General features: G+C 41.6%; 1 protein-coding gene and 1 pseudogene across 2 annotated transcripts in view; both read right to left on the reverse strand.

Moving 5' to 3' along the window:
* Window positions 1–12,702, reverse strand: part of LHFPL3 (LHFPL tetraspan subfamily member 3) — a 231,767-nt gene extending 219,065 nt beyond the window's left edge. For both annotated transcript variants that reach the window (XM_048500263.1, XM_048500264.1), the window contains exon 1: window positions 12,235–12,702. In XM_048500263.1, the coding sequence (XP_048356220.1) occupies window positions 12,235–12,679 (445 nt within the window). In that variant the 5' untranslated portion in view covers window positions 12,680–12,702. The remainder of the gene's footprint in view (window positions 1–12,234) is intronic.
* A 3,179-nt stretch (window positions 12,703–15,881) lies between these two features.
* On the reverse strand, window positions 15,882–16,231 carry LOC125435395 (annotated as a pseudogene).
* Window positions 16,232–21,311: the final 5,080 nt, after the last annotated feature.

A 21,311-nucleotide genomic window follows, 5' to 3' on the forward strand; every position in this document is an offset into this window, starting at 1 on the left:
GGCTTGGCCTCGCCGGCCGCCAGGAAAGCGCCCGCCCCGCTTCAATGGGGCAGGCGAGAGGGGAAGCCCGCGGCACAGCCCAGCTGGCCGTGGGCAGTTGGTGCGCCTGCCCTGCTGCTTGCAGGGCAGGCAAGGATGGGGCCTGCGGCTTGGCTCGTGGAGCCGCAGTGCAAGGGCAGAAGAGCCGCATGCGGCTCTTGAGCCGCAGGTTCCCTACCCCTGGCCTAGACCTAACAAGTCTTCCCTCAAAAGCCAAAACAAGGCCAGAAAGGGACTGTCCCCACTCCCTTACTTTTCCTTATAGAAGTCAAGGCTTCACATTAATACTGTTGTAGTCGCTAGCAACAGCCACATAGGGTATTTGTTTCTTAAAGCTACAGCAGCTGCTTCTACTATTTTGCAGGTGGTTAGCGCTCCTCCCCCTGGATTTTTTCCCAGTTTTCAGATTTTTCTGCTGTTTTTTTTTACCAGGTTTGCGGGAAAATCTGTCTTTTCTGTTCACGGCTCTAATCTCTGCATATAATTATCAACAGATTTGGCCATGCTAAAAATTAGAAATAGTGTTAATAACATGAATGTGAGTCTTGAGGAAGAGCCTATACAAGTCTAATCAATGCTAGACTTTTGTAAAAAGTTCAATTTAATGTACCCTGGTAGCGGGGTTTTTTTTAAAGAGGGCAGGTATCAAATGGGTAGGCATAAAAATGTGTCATGTTCTATCTTATGGATTAGGACAGTTAATGTGTAGCTACTTTTATAATATTAAAGTGCTTCTCTTGTACTGGCAGCACAACTGGGTATTGCCTAAAAATGCATGGTTCTTGGAAATGCTAACACATTTTAATTTTGCTGTAATCAAGTTACAGCTCACAAGATACCTGTAGCATACTGTAGTTTCTTTAAATACATTTCAAATTACATTCAGCCAGTTAACTGAATACAATACATTTGGTAAGATTTCACATAATATGCTTGTTTCAAAACAATGTTCCATGAAGAATATAGAATTTAAACAACTCCAACCTCCCTTTCTTCAAAGAAAAAAAAGTTCTTCATGATTCATTACGTGTTTTAGAAAAAAGCAAGCTCAAATACTTTAAGAAAGCCTACTTTTTATATATAAATAAATAGATGTTAGAACCAATGGTTTCACACCTAAAGATTCCAGTTACAAATCTTTCTTCTCAAATAAATTGGATTAGCATAGTGTGATACATATTCCAGTCATTCAACATTTTCATTTTAAATTAAATAAAGTGTGGGGGAAAAACAGATTTCCACTTTGCTTCTTTGTGCTGTCGCAATGTTGTGACTGTGGTAATCTCCACAGGAGGGCCTTGCTAGGTGTTACACTCATCCGCTTACCATACTACAGATTTTCATTCTGGATAAAAGTGATTTTGCCTTTTTTCCTTTTTACCTATTTCAAAAACAGAATCCCTTTGTATTGCTGGGCACCAAAAATGAAACCTAAATACACACTTATATACGAATATAGGAAATTGGCTACTGTTATTGCATTCAAAAACAGATGGTATTCGTGGTTCAATTAGTTTTTTAAATATAACCTCACTAATAATTGGTTTTCATTCTGTCACTTTTACAGTGAGATGTCTTTTTTTTTGCAGAGATATCCTACGTGAATCTAAATTCATCTCTGTCCATAGGCATTATTCCACTGGGACTTCGCACCACAAGAGAGCCAATCCTGCCACAGCCCCTCGTAGAACTACTGCTGCTTCTCCCATGCAAACTGCAATGAAAAGTGAAAGCAGGCAGCCATTAACAATGTGATAACTTATCACCATGTGACTAACTGCTTGACAAGCAACTAACATCATCCCACAAAGGGGTACATTTCATCTATCATGGCACATTGCAGTTTGAGACAGAAAACTCCATCATGACCTCCAGTATCCTCATAAGGATTTAAAGATCCCTTTGCAAATGTTTTAGGAACAATGGCTAAAGAATGACTTAATGTCTAAGGCAAGACATTCACAACCAGATCTTTCAAACATTTACTTTGATTTTAAAGGTTTGTCAAGGGCACCCTGATCATATTCCTTAGCTATTCAAAAGTTTTCTACCTAATGCTAAGGATTTTCAAAGTACAGGATAGTAAAGCTACTACAGGGCCTCTTAACTTCTTATCTACTAAGGTGTTCCAAGATGACGCACGGGGAATCCTGCAGTGACCCCTGTAGTAAAACTGGCAAACAATTATGATCAAACAAAAAAAATATTTAAATTTAAAGGAAGCGTGAGCAGATTCCACTTCACAGAAATTGCAGATACCCATAAGGAGCTTCACAGAGCTGGAGAAAAGATTTTAGCATGATATACTGCAAGAACCATAGGAATATACTGACTGCCAACTCGGTGGGAAAAAACATAATTATCTCAAGTATGTAATTATAATGTGCAATCCATTTATTAGATGTCAGAAAATGGCATCCCAAATAAATAATAATAATGCTTGATAAGGTGACTGTTCAGAATCCATGTGAATTCGAAACTTTTATGAGGGCCAGACTTCTGAAATATAAAAAAATTAGATTTAAAATAATTACAAGATAGTTCTCTTTCTAGAAGTCTGCTATACTGTGAAGTGCATGCTTTAGTTCCACTCTGGTACAGTATGGAACAACTGCATCATCTGCATAAAACAGAACAGAAATGGGATAGAAGCTAAATCTAGGAGGATAAAATTTATTATGGGTAAACCTATGAGGCAAGTCATGTTGATTTCGATTAAAGAGCTCTGGTAATAAAATGCAGCCCTGTCAAACACCTTTTGTGTGGTAGATCACTAGCACATATTGTGTGGTAGATCACTAGCACCATGATCACTAGCACATATTTGAATATTCAGATGTTCAAGGATTTGTGAAAAGTGATGGAATCCACATGAAGACCATTCAGGAATATTTTTATTTGGACAAAGAACAAGAATGAAGAGAAAACTGCCTGAATGACGGATGGCAGCTTGAATGGAGAAACCACTCTGAGAATAGAACTACAAGCCATGTTCTTGGGAAACCTTTCCCAGTTCACATTAATGATTGCACAGGGAGGGCATTCACAGGGGAAAACTGGAGTGAGTATCTAACACTGTCTGTTAATCCTTTCCTGCAAGTCTTGTTTTCCTCCCTGCCAGGAGACATATATGTGCATAGTGAATGACAGTCAGCAGGCAGAGGAAATATTAAGTATCCCCCAACCACCACCTGATTGTCTCCTGAAAATGCTCTTCTCCTGTTTTGAGGAGCATCACCTTTGCCTTGCAGTTTAAAGGAACATACAAGTGATCAATTGAGCCTTATCTGCAAAGGCAGTAACAAGCCTCTCTTCCTCTCTTCCTCTGCAGTGGGAAAGAAGTACAGAAGTTCTGGATTGCACTTCATTCCTCCTTCTACCACCAGCCAATGTCCTTCTGTGAGGAAAACAGCAATATTTCATTTAAGACCTACAATGAATGAACAAAAATCAGACTCTCTAATCTTTTAATAGTGTCGTTCCACTCTAGAAGCAAACATCTTCCTTCAACACTAGCATATCCAAGGTGATTTAAAAAGAAGTGTAGAGAAAATGGAGACAGCTATGCTAATCTTCCTTTATTTACGGCTTTCCCTTCAAGATGCTCATCATCACAACCACTCTGAGACATCTTAGACTGACAGACAGTGGTCATGGCACAACCAAAAAACATACAAATCTTGAACTTCATCCTGTCACAGGGCTGAGAAAAGACATCACTCCTTTTCTGTTCAATTGCTCTGTAAAATTTTCAATGACATTCAAGACTTCCAGCATCCTGTGCCCTCGCATTTATACTTAAGCCATGTGGCAGAAAATCGCTAGCTGCTATAAATCTAGAGCTGGCAACTGTAAGCAACCAGACAAGGGGGAAAAAGCACAACAGAATTAAGACTTTTAAATAATGCATTCCTCAGACTATGCTACAATCAAAATAAAACGTTCCACCTCTATAATGTCAAATAGGCTGATGATAGAGCTGCAATGTAGTTCTGAAGAAAGGTTGCACTTTCATTTTTAAGTGTGCTGTTTTTAAATTGTGTTTTGAAATGTCTTAAGAAGGGGGGAAAGCTAAAAGTTCAGACACACAAGACCTGCTTTTTTTGTCAGGATTCTGATATTTAGAGTGCCTGTAACTTAGAGCTGGTAAAATACTGAATTTAACTCTGCAAATAGTTGGGAGTCATTGCCTGATGTAGTGGTTAAGGGTGGGTGGACTCTAATCTGGAGAACTGGGTTTGATTCCCCACACCTACAAATGAAGCCTGCTGGGTGGCCTTGGGTTAGTCACAGTTCTCTCAGAATTCTCGCAGCCCCACCTACTGCACATGGTGTCTGTTGTGGGGAGTGGAAGGTAAAGGAGTTTGTAAGCCGCTTTGAGACTCCTTACTGGAGAGAAAGTTGGAGTATAAATCCAAACTCTTCTTCTTTTATTGCTGCCTGGTATAAAATGCTCGGAGTGCTATAATCTAGCACGCCATGGAGGTAGCAAGCTGTGCTAAACTCCTCTTTGACACATTAATTTTCTATTGCAGCAGGCTTTCTGTGTGGACCGCATTCAAATATTTTACCACCAACCTCAAATAGTTCAGTGAAATAGTAATTCATCAAAGAATTCCAACAATTTGAGCAAGGCTGACCCAGGGGAGTAGCCCAGCTTTGCCTGTAGAGAATTCTGAAAGCTCCCTGGTCTGTCAGCAGAGAAAGCTAGAAGGGGTTGTCATCACCCCTACAAGGAAACAAGGACTACCTGACCAACTTGCTCATGACATTGCCTGTCGACACTTATCACCTTGGTGAACTCCACCTCAGAGAAGACAGAGAGAACTGGAGACAGAGGAGAGAAGAAAGAAAGAGCAGATTGCAGGTGCCACCCACCACAGACGCTGAGAGACTTAACCATCAAGAATGTCACCTGAGGAGATTAAAAAGTTATCAAGTCTGCAGTGCCACCCGAAGCACAGTTACATCCTTCTATTGAAATCAATGGACTTAACAGAGTGCAATTCTGCTGCACGTAATATTCATGCAGAGTTTCTTTTCTGTGCGTATCAAATTGAAGGACTTTTTAAATTTCAAAAGTGACTGATGTGTTTATTAAATAAATAACATGCATCAGAAAAGCTGAACACAAAACTTTGGTCAGTACAGCTTAATATTTTTGACTGTATGTAGTCTGATAACACTACGGTAGTATAACCTCTTTCTTTTCCTTGCGGCAGCTTTTATAAGGCATTTTGAATTTCCCCTGACCTGGTACATTTAGCCTAACACGAACACCTCTCGTCTTTGTCCTAAAAACTCAGCCTATATCGACTAAACCCTTTTCTTAAAATGCAAGGGAATTTCAAACAGCACTTTCAGGGACACTGTTTTTGTTTCACATGAAATCCAACAAATTAAGAGGAGTGGGTGGGGAGAAGAGCTCCGTGAGGCACATGCAGCCTCTCACAAGCGCCACATGATCCCCCCAGTTACCCTACACACAACCATGTGGCAGTCCTTTAACTTCCCTGTGTCTAAGACATACACACGCTGGTAACTGCAAAAGAGAATTAACCTTTAATCTGTCATTAGCTTAGAGGTTAGCCTCAATATTTGACACACTGTTACAGAAATGGTAAAAAAAACACCCCACAACAACAACAACAATATAGTAGGAGCAGAGCGTATGCTTAACTATTAAGAGATGAATTCAGAAGCTTATTTGCAGAAAGTACATTACATATCATTTGGTTGTGCTTTGATAGAGAGGACTAGTCAGGCGCAGAGCCAAGCAGTTCACCTCGGGCTGTGCAAGCATGCTGCAACTCCTTCCAAGATCTTGGTTACTGAGTGCTGTGAGGGTCTGGCCATCATTACTGTTATCATACAGATGAATGACAGCCATTCACTGAAATGGTTGAGGTGAACTTGAGGACACCACTGAGATGAACACTGCACCTATTGGACAGTGACCTGGCTAGGCATAAGCCTCTTTCATGTGCTTATAATAAGCAACAGCTAGTCACGGGTTCTTCATCACCAGAACTTATTATATAACTCTGCATTTCAAGACAAACCTAAAAACACATATACAATATAATGTTTCAATCGAAAATACATTTGCAGGCTATTCCCAATACATCGTTATTAATAGGCATATTTGAATCCTCTGTTGTGCTGTTTGTTGGGAAGGGGGGGGGGTAGGGTTTGCCAGCTCTGGCTTGAGAAATTCCTGGAAATTTGGGGGTGGTATCCAGGGTTGTCAATTACAGATCTGGAAATTCCTGGGGCTTTGTGGGGAGAGACCTCAGCTGGGCATAGGGCCATAGAAGCCACCCTTGGAAGCTGTCATTTTCTCCAGGTGAAGTGATCTCTGTTGTCTGGAGTTGTAATTCCAGGATATTCTCAACACCAAAAGTTGACAACTTGGGGAGGGTCACATGTGCATTCTTTTAAACACTGGTTCTATGATTCAAATGTAGCCAAGATGCCCTATTTTCACAGACCCAAAAAGTGCTACTTTACAAATGCTAGCATTTTCTACTCTGTATTCTTAGCCAGTGAACCAGGAAAATTCTCTTGGCCAAGACTCCCAAATGTATTTGAAACAATCCACTGCATTGGTAATTTTGCATGGTTTATGAGACACTGACAGCCTCATATTGCCCTTCTCTCGCAGGGCAATATTTACTGAGCAAAATCCAAGTTTACGGTTGCCAATCTTTTCCTGAATGAGAGCTACTTCTGGGAAATGAAAAATATCCTGAGCTTCTTTCCCATCCCCTAGGAAGTTGCTACATTTTATACTGCCCTAGAAACAGAAAGCAGAGTAGGAAGAGTGCCAGAAACGTTAAGCAATGCGCAGAAAAATCCCATGAAACAGATTTTTTTAGAAAGAGCATAGAGCAAATCTTTTCCTAGGAACTTGATAAGATATTCTGCACTAGCAACGAGGTATCAGAAGGTTAAAGGTACCGTTGTAGACCCCTGAACAATGCAGTATCTGAGCCTCAGAAATGCTCACATTTAACTGAATAGGTAATGTATAACTCATATGGACAGTGTTGTTCACAAAGATAATGTCAACCAGAAATGTTCCGCACCAAGAATGACAACCTGAGTTCCCCCCGAGCCTTCGTAAATTGCCCACAACAGAAATGAATGACAGTTTTTCATTTATCAAATCATGCTTGCCCTTCCATTATGTTGAAATATATGTCAGTTGCATACAACAGCAAAAAAGACATAATGGCTATTTCCATATATCAAGACACTACCTAAGCATCTATCAGTACAATAGGCTGTCACTGATCCTGTTGGTTCAAAGTGATTTTTTAATGCCAAGAGTCCAAGCCAAAGTTTGTAACCTACTTCACAATAGGGAGCCTAATACAACCTCATGGCATCACAGCCTCTTTACCTGCTATTGTCTTGGCTGCCCTGATGTCACCCAATGATACAAGTTTATTATTCGGCAACTAACTGCAGGAGGAGAACTTAAAGGTCTCAGAACTGAACTTCAAGGTCATCTACCAATATTTTATTCCATATTTGCGGACATTTGTGGAAGAAAAAGCTGGAGAACAAATGAAAATAAATAAAAACAAAATGGTCCGTAAGCATCTTTTAGTGAGATTGTAAGTATTGCATATATACTGTCTAACACAGAATAGCTGAGCAGCCCAGAAACTGATAACAGTAATTCCTTATGTATTTGAGCAATTGATATTTTCAGATTCTGTCATACACAAGAGCACTATAATCTGAAATGCATGTATGCAAGTTCATCATTGAAATGCAAGCTCATCATGAAGGTCTATTACAGAATTATCACACATTTATTGAGGTTAAAGCAATTCCAAATTTACCCTGAGATTAACAAAACTGCAACCACCTTTGCACATTCTGTGCTTCTTCACAGGACTTGTTTCATTTTAGAATAACCTGTAAGATGGAATATTTTAATGAAGTTATTAATACATGCTAAAATAAAGCTACACACAACATGCAGTGTGAAGCAAGACATATTTTAGAATGTGGAGTCTGGCAAATATTAACAGTCAAGATAACAATGTTCAATTGTGTAACTCAATGACAAGACAAACACAGATATTAAATGGAGAAATGTCATCACTACTCACAATTGCATGATGGGCCACACAGGAGGAGGTTTGGTGAGGATATGTCAAGCATATGTGACTTCAGTATCACTCTCATTACTCTAATACCCTTGGTTATGTGAGGAACACATATCAGTTTATAAAATGTGAAATATACCTAATGCACAAACATGATTCAACAAGTATTGTGGCTGCTCTCAGGATATACCAGAAGCAGTATTTGGGTTGGAGACAGCATTTTGGAAATATTGTTCTGAAAATCTGTTCACCTACGCTGAAATCACACCATTCTTTCATTGAAACCAGTACAATACATGAAGGATAAACTGTTCATTCTTTATGCAAATGCATATTATGCATTTTAGCAATACCTCTATTCTGGCCCTCTGCATATTGTGTATTTTAGCAATACCTCTATTCAACTTGAAAGCACTAGAGGTACAGAGGCTTGCTCATCATTCACACTGGCAGTGGCACAGTAAATCCCATGCATCTACAAAACAAACAACAACAAATGTTGACAGCACAAATCCCACACTACTGTGCAACCCATAGCAAATCAATATCTGAAATATTAAATCAACTGAATTCAACAACAAATTGAAGAGTTCCTTTGAAAAGCGCTGTCTTTGATTCCAAATCAGGGGAATTCTAAGCAGGAAGGACTCTAGGGACAACTCAAAGCAGCACTAATGATTTACCTTCCATTATTTTCAAGAGTTGAACAGAGAAAAATCAGACTACATATTTAAATACATTTGACAAACACCAAAGTAACAGTATATATTGCACAAAATTCCTTCTGCAGCAAATGGCAGACCTTCCCCTTCCCCCAGGGTGGGTGGGCTTCAACAAGATGACAGGCTCCCTCCCCCCTCTTAGGCTCATTCCGCACATGCAGATAATGCACTTTGAAACTGCTTTCAGTGCTCTTTGAAGCTGTGCGGAATGGCAAAATCCACTTGCAAACAGTTGTGAAAGTGGTTTGAAAACGCATTATTTTGCATGTGCGGAAGGGGCCTAAGTGGGTGGGTCTCGACCAGATGACAGGCCCGCTCCCCTTCCCCCACAGGATGAATGGGCAGGCCTCAACTAGATGATGGGTCCCCTTCCCTTCTCCCGTGCCCTAACACTCTCATCCCTAACCCCCCCCCCCAATACAGTTCCAAACTAAATGACTTCAAGAGATAGCATTGTCAGATCTGAAATTATAATGTTTTTCCAATAATGAGAAAGGCAAGAAGGTCAGCAAAATTGATGAAAAAAGTAGTAACACAGTTTCAAATTAGGAGTTTTTGTAAATAACTAACAAAGCCTGTGGAATACAAAACTGCAGAAAACACTGCACATCTAATAATAAAAGCTGAACAAAGAGGTTCCACTAGGTAACCCAAGAATAAAAATGTTAGAAATACTGTCCCTAGATCATGGCAATCTTATTCCTACAACATCAATCTACATTCTCAGAAATTATTTTGGGCATAAATCAGCAGGATTATGTTTAGATTTCATATACCGGTGCCTGTTTTTCCAAAATTAATTTTATTTATTTATTTTATTTATAATCAATTTTATATACCGCCCCTCCCCCGAAGGGCTCTGGGCGGTGAACAACATAATCATAACAGAAATAGCATTAAAATCCCAGTTAAAACAGCGAATTAAATAAAATTACAGCGGCATCCGACAAATTTCATAAAACGTAATACACCCACCCTGGAAGCAGACCCAAAAAGCTGAGGGCCCCCACAAAATTAAGGGCCCAGAGCGAAAGGAGGGGAGGAGGGGGGGGGGAGGGCGCACTTCAGCGGTCGGCCCCTCCAAACGCCCGGTGGAACAATTCGGTCTTACAGGCCCTGCGGAACTCTCCAAGATCCCGCAGGGCCCGGATAGCTGGTGGTAAAGTGTTCCACCAGGCAGGGGCCAGGGCTGTAAAGGTAATCTGTAAACTGTAAACTGTAATCAACCTATCTATTAAATAAAAAATGGTTTATCACTTTGTCTGCCTTAGATTTCATTTCTCCTTCCTTTATTTACTGCCAGCAACAAGACTAAGTTTTGAAACCTAACATTTCAGCAAATGTAAAGTTTAGTTATTGTTTATTGTTTCGCTGTTAAGCTTCAATTATTTGGCACTTTACAAGTCAGAGATATTATTCCAAAGCTTGTCTTTTAAATCGACTCTCTGAAATACAGTTCAAGACCAAAATTAAGACATTGGGATGATTAGCCGTGTGCTCAGGGTTTGATTAGAGTCTGTTTCCCATCTGCTATAATTTGATTCATATTAATGACATCTCTAATAACTAGGATCAAACTCAAAAACATTTCCTCTTCAATTTTCGAAGGCCTTTATAATTAAATACTTGTTATGGAGGGTATCTTTAGGTGATTTCAGAATTTTGCCAGGTCTTTTAAGGTAGTGAAATGGTAAAGGGTTTTCAAGTCAAAACCCCTGAGGAAGAAACACTGGAGATGTTCTGTCCGCTCAAGTCCCATATTCTGCATCTCCAGTCACTTTCCCTTCCTGGAAGAATACTTTCCTGGAAGTAAGCCTCACTGAACAGAGCAATAAGATTCTGAGTGGACCCACACAGGACTGCCCTCCATATGCCTCTTATGGATGTTCGCGATGACAACCACTGGAAGAAACTATCAGACAGAATGTACCATCACATTTGAATATTTACACTCCACCATTCAATCATACCCTTTCATGGTGAAACCCTAAAGGCAGCACATCTTGCCAGAGATACCTAATGAGCTGAGCAATTCCTCAACCCAACATATGGAACAAAGCCCTTAGCACAAAAAATGCCATTGAAATCCATACCAAAGGCCTACTCAGGAATACAGTGGGTTTGCCTGTCTTGAGGGATTTTTCAAACACTCCCTGAGGTTCTCAATATGACTTGCTTTTGACCTTTATTAAAGCAGTAGCCTCCGCCAGAGGAGGAATATTCACTGTTTCGCCAACACGCTTGACTTGGGTACAAATGCGTTCAGACATGAAAACAAATAACCCCATCTCTTCAAGACTGAAATCACATGCGGTCTGCAGAACATAAGGAGATCAAAATACAAACATCAAACTACCTTCCTGCATGAACATAAGAGGTGCCCTGCCAGATCAAACTAGTTCAGCATTCTGCTTCACACCAGTAGCCCACTAGACTGCGTTGGATGACCATCAAACAGGGCACAGAACCAAGGCCTCCTGGTGATGGTGTCTCCCAGCACTGAGATTCAGAAGCTTACTGCCTCTGAATATGCAGGCTTTTTTAAGTTGCCAAGGCCAGTAATTATCCACCCTGAATCAGTCAAATTCCCTTTTCAAAGCCACCTCACAGTCATCACTACAGCCACTGGCTGGGAACTCCACAACGCTGACTGTTTAAAGGAAGAAGTACCTCCTTTTGCATTTTCTGAATCTTACAGCTCATCAAGTTTCATTATGAAGAAAAAGACATCCACTGCTACAAGCAAAAATCAAACGGCCAGTTTTTCAGATGTCCGGAATGTAGTATTGCATATTTAGAACTACCTGTTTTTCCACATGTTCACACAAGCTACAGGGTGGGTGTGTTGAAAAGCACTCTAAAAAGCATGTGGGAATTTGGTCCACAGCCAACATGAAAGTGTCTTTATACCTGGCTTTGGAGTCTTGGGAATATTTGTAATGCCATTCCACCCCACACAAGCCCTTTTGGACAGTGTATCATCCTTGGCTATCCTTCGAAAAACCTTCAGCAGGCTCGAAGTTTATCTCTGTTAAACGTGGTGCCTTTTGTCTGCAGGGATATTTAACCCATCAATACCTCCAGTCCCGGTCATTGGCAAATATTTCCTGGCAGCTATCAAAAAACGAACTCATGCTTTCCTGACGCTTGTTAACCCTGCAGAGCGTGTCGGCGGCAGAAATGGCCTCCAAGGTTCAGAGCCCTCCACACGTGCATGCCCCCAGGAGAACTCCTTTTAAGCTTTAGATAACTTGCATGTCCGAACTGGCGCGCTTTTTTCTCTCCCCCCCCCCCCACCCCCCGCGGTCTCCCCGGCGCGGACTGAAAAGTTGAACCTGCGACTCACTCACCGGAGCTGAGCTGCATCCAGGCACAGATTTTGTAGACGGTGGCGGTGTTGCAGAAGAAGAAGAGGATGAAGCAGACGATGCAAGCAATGATCAGCACCATGGAGAGCCCGATGAAAAAGGAGGCGGCTTGGAAGGCTCCCGAGGGGATGCCGGCGAAGTCCGCGAAGCTGCCGGCGCAGGCGATCTCGCGGGAGATGCCCTGCTCGGTGCAGAACTGGAAGAGCCCGAAGTAGCCCGCCTGCGGGGTGTCCACGCCGTCGCCGATCCAGTAGGGCTGGAAGAAGCACACCACGTTGACGATGGCGAAGCAGATGGTGAAGATGGCCCACAGCACGCCGATGGCCCGAGAGTTCCGCACGTAGTTGGTGTGGTACAGCTTGGCCGCCTCCTGCGCCGGCAGCATCACCGCTCCCGCCGCCGCCGCCGCCGCCGCCGCCCCCGGCATGGTCGCCCGGCCACTGGGGCCCCCTCGCCTCAGTCCGCGCTCTCGCTCGCTCCGGCTGCCGCACGCGCGCCACTCAGCCTCAGCAGCTCCCCCGCGACTGCATGTCCTCCCCGCTGCACGCCCGCCCGCCCGCCAAAGCAGGGAGCCACGGCAGCGCCGCCGAGTGCAAGAAGCCCCGCTCCCCCTAGCGCCGCGCGGCTCTTTGCTCGCCTCCCCTTGCAGCCCGGCTTCCCCCTGGCGCTGCTGCGCAGTCGCGCTCCGGCGGGCGGGCGGTGGGCGCCCCTCGGAACCCGGCGGCTCCGGCTGGGGGAGGCGAAGGGGCGTCTCCTTCGTTCCCCTCGGTAGAGGGTCGGGCGGGAGTAGAGGCGCGGCGCGGGCAAAGGAGCAGGCGGGCGGGCGGCCGCCTTAAAGGGCGGGGATCTTGGACGCCACCGGAGAGCCACCTGTTGGCTTCTGGCTCGGGATGCAGGCGAGAGAGGCGAACAAGAAAGGGATGGGTCCGCTGGACGCGCCGGCGAACATGCCTGTAATCACGGGGCAGTTAAGCGGACGAGGAGCCCTTGTTCTGCTCCATGTGATCCTTTTATCCACCTGGATACAATCCGGGTTGATCCTCCCCAGTTTTGCCTTCAGGTTATAAATAAAAGGGGGGAACCAGTCTGGGGTAAAGGTGAGGTTCAGATATGTGAGAATTACTTGAGGCTCCTGCCCACAAAAATCGGATCCTGGCTCACAAGCGACAGAGAACCTGCATCTGTCTTCCAAGTATGCAGACAATCCGTTCCCCAGAGCTGCGGCATGTTCCGTTTAGAAGGAAAATAGATGAAAGTGAACTCACACGCATGTACTTTACTGTAATGAAAGACTTTCTCAGCGTGCATACAAAGAAAAATCATGAGTCTGTTGTATGTAGATTCCTTCTGACAGGGCTTACAGTGCAATCCTAAGGAAAGTTACTTCAGTGTAAGATCATCAGTTTCAGTGGGTTTACACTGGAGTAATTCTGCATAGGATTACACTGTTAGAGTTGTTAAGATCTGAGTCCACAAGCGCCCTAGAGAGTTTCAGAGTGAACACTTTCAAGAGTCAAAACTCTCTTGCCAGACACAGTAAAGTCTAAATGTAGATCTGAGTGGTAACTTTATCAGAAAAATGTCCAGAATTGAAGAGGTGCATGAATAAAGGAAGGGCATCCAAATATAAACGCTTCTCCTTTTAAAAAATAAAAAAAATCACAGTTTGTTTATTCTTTTCTTTTGAACTAATATTGGGTACCTGGAACCATTCCTTAAGATTCTCCAGCCTGTGCCATTAACTCATTACACCCAAGTTGCATTAGTAACTGTTGGGATTTCCTGTGAGTTTGCAGTGTCATTATCACATGGATTCACTTTATTCATGATGAAATCAGAGGTGGGATCCAGCAGGTTCTCACCAGTTCCCGAGAGTGGGTTACTAATTATTTGTGTGTGCCAAGAGGGGGTTACTAATTGGGTCTGCTTTTCCGTTAGAAATTCCATTAGGTCAAAAAATCATAAAGTCCTGCTGTTTCCTATGTGGCTGGTTAGTGAAGGTAGAAAACGGGATAATTCTCCCTGTTGGGCTGTTTTAAAAACATGTTTTAGAAATATGGTAAAGTTCCTTGTTTAAGGAAAGCATCCTTCTTTTGATTTCTAGAAACAACATTAAGTATTTGAAAGTATTAAGTATTTGACAGGCAGTCAATTAGAGGAGAAGTAGTTGTTTCTGTTGGCAGTAGATGATAGGACTTGCTATAATGAGTTTAAATCATGGACAGAAAGATACCAGCTGGAAATTAGGAACTTTTTTTTACAGTAAGAGTTTTTTACAGTAACAGGTGTCAGGGGGTTGGACTAGATGACCCTTGAAATCCCTTCCTGCTCTATGAGTCTATTTTCTTTTACCTGGAAATTACCAGTTGTAATTTCAGAAGAACACAGGTTACCACCCGGACACCGGCAACCCTAAGCCTCCCCTCCCCCTGCAATATTATGTTCTGTTTTCCAGGCCCAAACTTGCCTCACCACACAGACAAAGTTGTTGTAACAGTCCTGAATGCCACTGACGCAAAATTGACTGAATATTAATCTTCAAGTTTCTGTATTAATAAGGAACGAAGAAGCAATAAGCATGTAAAAAGACCAGAGACCCACGGAGTGGTATTACTATCACCATAGCAACAGAGGGGCTGCTTGCTGATGAGTGATTGCTGTTGATCAATAGGACTTAACTTTGCATCATGCCTCTTTTTTTGTTTTCTATTATCTTCTGGTGCTTCCACTATCCCTATTCAATAGAAGGGACAAGCTGATGACATTTCCTTCCCCAGTGATGAGAAATGACATCAGTGCCTGCTTTTGTATAGTGGTTCTGTGATACATATCTACGACAGGAGCAGAGTTATTATTTACAATGTCAGTGTAATGTGCCATCAAAGCTAGTTTGATTTCAGTCTTGGAGTGATAATAGTTCATTGTGTTTAGCAATTTAAAAAACCAGCAACAGCAAAGGCTGATTTGACTGGCATGCTGATCTTACGTTTATTTCATTAAAAGTAAGTCTCCTTGGTCTATTTCTGAGGACAGAAACAAAAGGATATTCCTAGAAATAGAAAAACAATGAGATAATTGATGGGTTAGCACAGGAAATAAGGGGATAGCAATAAACAAAGGAAAAGACCAACCATATAAGAAAAGCTATTCATTTTTTAAAAAGTTTTTATTTTGATTGAAACAGCACTAAGTCTGGTGACATCATAAAGACTGACAAAGTTTCATTCAGGCAGAAGCTTTCATAGAAGCTTTCATAGACTACAGCCTGTTCCTCAAATCAATGCATTGACACAAGACTGACCCTCACTATGCCAATGTTTCATACGAGGTATTTTAAAATGTGGGAACAAAGGGCCATAAAATGCAGGAAGTCCAGTATAACATTTAATTATGTACAGTTCAAATGTAATCTAAAAAAATAGTTATGCAACACAGTTAACATCCATAATAGGTGGGGAGAAAGAAAAGTCATATTTATAGCAAGTAAAAAATTCCAACTCCAGGTCCAACCCCAGTGGGAGGTAATGCAAAACTTATTATGAAATTACAGTTGGTAGTTTCACGCTGGAGTTCGCCTGTGAAGTTCTTTTGCTGAAAGACTTTCAGGTTAGAAACTGTGTATTCTCTTTTTAAAAGTGCTCTTCTATATTGTAAAAGAGTACAAAAATCAGCTTCGTTAAAGAGCCCAGGTTATCATCAGGTTCTTCAGACTCTTTATTCTTCTCATCCTCTTTCTTCTCTTCAGCAGGAGCAGCAGCACCCACATGGGCCCCTCCTCCAGCAGGGTCTGCAGCTCCACCACCAACTCCAGCATCACACGTGAGACTTCTGATGGCAAAGCTGGCTAAAGCCAGAAAGATCCAACATTCATTCCAGCTGCTTTGATAAGTACACTGATCTTCCCTTCTGTGGTGGTGACCTTGTCATTGTGCAGAATCAGCTCAGAGTAAATGCTAGCAAACTTGGAAATAGAGGTCATGAGTGGCGGGAGGTGTACCATTCTAGACTCTGGCTAAGACTTGACCTTAGCTTCAGGTAAAGAATACCTGTTCCCTTACATGTCTCAGAAAGAAAAGAGGGGGGAAAAGGTGTGTATTCTCATTTTAGTCAAATGCTTAGTATAATTGACTAGCAATGTACCCGCATTTATGACAGCTTGTATATTGCAAAGGTTATATTATATAGAACCTATTTATTAAGTATAAGGAACAAAGTCTGTGTAAGGGTTTGTGACTGAGCTGAAATGTTAACCAAGGACTCACAGCTCATGCTTTCATCACCATGTTGTGCCACTCATGACTTTACTTTTAAGGTCACTTTCAAGACCATACTTTTACATTACTACCATTCGTAGTAGTATAATTACTTAGATTTGAGCTGGACAAGAATCACTGAAGAGTCTTTCATCACATTTTTTTAAACCAGGGGAGGCTCAGGCATCTGAAGCTTGCATGTCATTTCTGAATAGTTCAACATTCAGACTCAGCATTCAGAACTCCAATTCTGCCATGAAGCTTGTCAGCTGACCTTGGGCCAATTCACTCTCAGTCTAACCCATGTCACAGGGTTATTGTGAAGATAAAAGAGAAGAATGATATCTGCTGCTTTGAGCCCTGTGGAGATAGACGGAAAGATAGAATAAAGTTGTTACATGAACATTTTTAGTCCAATCTTTCATATATTCTTCATACATTCTTCTTCACAAACTAGTGATGAAAATAGCTACCTATTAATGTGTTTTAAATACCAGTAAGTGAGTTGGTTCTAACTCTTGATGCTGATGGAAACTGAACCACAGTGACAGTCCAATTAAGATACTCCCAAAAGTCTCCAGAGACTTTTGCTCCCTTTAAAAAATTTTTTTCCATACATAAAACCTTTATTAGGCATAATACCAATATAACAACCAGCATTATCCAGTGCTCCCTTTTAATTTTAGAAATAGTGAGTGTAAATCAGATGACAACGCGTGAAAAGATTTGCTATGCTTCACAATGGGAAGTGTTCAGTTTTGGTTCTTAAATTGTGCAATCTGTTTTGACAAAGGCGACTTGGAAATTACATCTATTGTTACACCCACTATCACTCTTGGCTAGAATCTCACTATACCACTTCTCTAGGGTACAGGACAGGGCTTATAATAACATCCTGGAACTACAGAAATAGAGTTTGGATGATACAGAGTGAATTGATCTACCACCACTCTACCACCACACCCCTTTGGATTGGGCTGCTTCATGCAAATGAAACCAGAGGCTTTCCTTTTGGGACTTATGGACAGATATCTGGAAAGAAAACATGGAACTTTGTTTTTATAAATGACAGCATCAGCAAGAATATTATATGCACAAAAATAGAAACAATTGAGAAAACATATTGTTTCCATGAAGACAGATATGGCTCTAAGCCCCATTCAGCATCACTTAGAAATATTTTCTATAAAGTAGGAAGCTAGCAGTAGATAGGAAGAGTCTGCGACTGCTCTTACCCATCTTCGCCTCCTCTCTTCAATCCTATGCATGCTGGTTGTCCATAGTTCTTTTGCTTCCTGATCTAGATTGGTAATGTATAACCCTGCCTTCTATCTTTTCCAAACTCCATTCAATACTTTATTTTCTTAAACTCTGAATGAATGAATCACTCTAAGATGATTGTAGTAACTTTTATTATTTTTCTGAGATTTTATAATTTTTTCTGAGATCTCTCTATTGACAATATATTTCTCATTATTCAAAGGTCTAACTCCTGTAGAAGGCTCCTGGCATACATTGATGGAGAGACTCCACTGTTATCCATTTCTTGCATGAATTAACATTCCCTACAATAATTTTCTTGGTTGCAGACCACTAGTTTGGGTGACAGCACCTCTCTTCATAAGGAGACTCTTTAGTCTAGCTCTCTGTAAGGCTGAACACACTCAGATAAAGCTAACTTTAGAAAAGGAACTTTATTGATTTATGTCACCCTAACTACAGGGTGCTGGAACTGAGGATTCTTGTCCTCAGTTCCAGTATATAAACTATTTACAAAGACAGACAGCAACCAATCAACTCTTCCCCTCCTCTCAGCTCCTGGTCTCCCATTGGCTCTGAAGCTCTGGTGGAATGTAGCTTCTCAGTTTGTTTTCCCGCATTTTTTGGGAAAAGGTGGGAACCAGTACATGTGGGGGGTTGCAGTCCTGACAGCTCTCACTGAGGCTGCTTAAACATGCAGGAGTAAACATATGCATTTCTACCACAGCAGTACCAAACAGCTTGGAACAGGAGGGGAGCACCATCCGTATGTCCAGTGTCTGTGCCATTTGCTCTGCTGCCACTCCCTGTCTTCCCTGACGCAGTTACTCCCAACACACCCTTTAAGAGAGCAAGTGTGGTACAGTAGTTAGTGCATCAGACAAGGACCTGGGAGACCTAGGTTCAGAACTCCAACTCTGCCCTCCAGATATGCCATTTTCTCCAGAAGAACTGATTTCCTAGAGAACTTGATTCCATCAGGAGGATGACAATTGTAGAGTGTAGCCTGATAAACACTCCAATTAGCCACTCTTCACATTCCCTTTTGCTTTGGAGAAATTTAGGTTTACATTTTCTCCAGAGCAGAGAAGGTACAGACAAGGGCAATACTCAACATTGTCTGGATGTTCCTATTTACTGCAAAACATCTCTGCTGTCCATACAGAGAAAAATCCTCATGTGGAAGCTGCTTGAGGTGATGACCTCGTGTTTGGACTGAGGGTATGGGAATCACATATTTGAACATTCCTCTCTACAAAAAGAAATCCCTTCACAAATAAATCTAGTATGTCAAGGAGAATTATAAGTAAATACTTTATATTCTAAATATAGGAACTTTTTCATGGAGGAGTATTTACTTGAGACCCCACATCTACAATCTATAATACTGTCCAGAAACATGCTTATCATCTCAATGGATACCAGGCCTTGGCTGCAGTATTATTCATCCATACCTCAATTTTCTGTTCAACTGGGACTCAAAGCAGCTTATAATATTTTTTGTGCTAACAGACAGTGGTGGGATCCAAAAATTTTAATAACAGTTTCCGATGGTGGTGGGATTCAAACAGTGACACCCCCACACACACGCACCTCCAGTCCCTATTGGGCAGGGAGGTTGCTTTAATAACCCCTTCTCAGCACTCAGAAAAAATTAGTAATCACTTCTAGAGAAGTGGTGAGAACTGGTTGGATCCCACCTCTGCTAACAGACCTGTATCAAGTTATTCTTTTTATAAAACTGAAAGGATCAGGCAAATGATACTGACTGGCCAAAGTGCAACCATCAAGCTTAATAGTAGAGCACAGATTTGAAATGGGTTTTCTAGTCTGATACCACTACACACTAGTTCTCATTTACTATATTTGGGTAATGTGCAAATAGCAGCACAAGGGACCAATTTAAATCACAAAAACAGGGAAGAAATTGAAGGGTTAAACCACCTCCTTGCCCAGTGGCGTAGCGCCAACAAGGCAGGGGGCATAACACCCCAGGAGCATGCTGCTGCAGGGCGTGGTGTTCCAGGGGGTGGCGGGAGTGGGCAGCACTGTGGCAGGGGCACAGGGTGCACACATACCCCGGGCACAGTTCCCCCTCGCTCCCCCTGTGTCCTTGTCTCATGATTCCATGGCAAGTTGAGACTACTTAGTTCTACAATTTACATTTTATAGACAGATGGCGAGGCACGATCTTCCTCAAGTCTGTTTGAGCCCATGAGAGATGGCTGATGGAGATCTTTTTGCAAAGCACTAAATTCCAAGTATATCTCTAACAACGATCTTGAAATAACTTACTGGAAACAAAATCCCATTTTTTTAATGAACAGTTCTGAATAAACATGTTCTGTTCCTGAATATGAAGCATAACCATTTGGTCAATTCTCTAGATAGGGAAAAGTGATTGAACATTTCCCTACAACAAAGGTTTGCTTCATGACTTTTTAACATGCAATCCAAACACCTTTTATTGGCATTGTAAAAAAAACCCTTATTATACAAGACAATACATAATATAGCAACAAAACTAATAAAACTATATACATATTGTCTCAGCGTGGTTTGAACCAAGAATCAGTTGTTCAGTGATTATACATATCAGGCTCTTGTATTTAATTGTGAATGTTGTTTCGTAGCAAAATACAAGAACCTTGCGACCTTTTCAGTTGCAGTGCAAGTCTTGTTATTTAGTAACAGGCAGATTTTCTGTTGGTCTGTAAATCCTTCTTTGCTGACCAAAAAAGGGGTCAATGAGGAATGTCTAATTGTGCTGTAAAAAGGACAATATAAAAGTATGTGCTTAAAATATATTTCTTGTTTTTACAATTTTATTCTTTCATAAAATCTATTTCAATTATACAATCACCTGCTAATTTAAGAGTTCTCACCTGTATATATCGGTTATTGATCCCAGTTATCCTCTCTTGCTCTCTATCTCTTGCTAATTTCCCCAGTTTAAGTGGAGTCTGGCCTGATCCAGCAGGGCAGTTATGTTCTTTTGAAGATTCTTGATGGTCAAGATTACAAGATCACCCAAAATACTAATGGGTATGGACCCTCCACTCTTTGTTCAATGACTTTTATAATTTTCTGGCACTGATTTTATCAGCACTGCTTTTCATTTTATTCCCCCACCCCCAGCACATGATTAACAATTTTCTGCACTTATAAGGAAAACCACAAGAAAGAGCTCATCTTGCTTTATAGGACGTTCTTGTGAAAATGGCTCAGTGGCACTTTCCATTTCTATCCTAGTAAAACTATTCATTTGTGTCCATTAAGCAGGCTTCACATCACCATCATTGCACTTAATGACACTTTCCTGAGGTTTTCACATCAAAGTGGTAGATTAAATAAGCGCCATGGGTTCAGCTCTCCAGTTCTGAAGGAAGTCTTTTCATTAATCTATGCCTTCAAGTTTTGCATTGACACATATGGTAAGTAAAGCACATCCTCATGGAAAAGTCGCTTTTATGAAAAATAGCAGAATTTCTCATCTGATTGGGGCACTTGCAGAGGATGGTGTTTGACCTATCTCTGCAATATCAG

This window comes from Sphaerodactylus townsendi, linkage group LG06 (genome assembly GCF_021028975.2).
Source record: "Sphaerodactylus townsendi isolate TG3544 linkage group LG06, MPM_Stown_v2.3, whole genome shotgun sequence".
Lineage (NCBI taxonomy): Eukaryota > Metazoa > Chordata > Lepidosauria > Squamata > Sphaerodactylidae > Sphaerodactylus > Sphaerodactylus townsendi.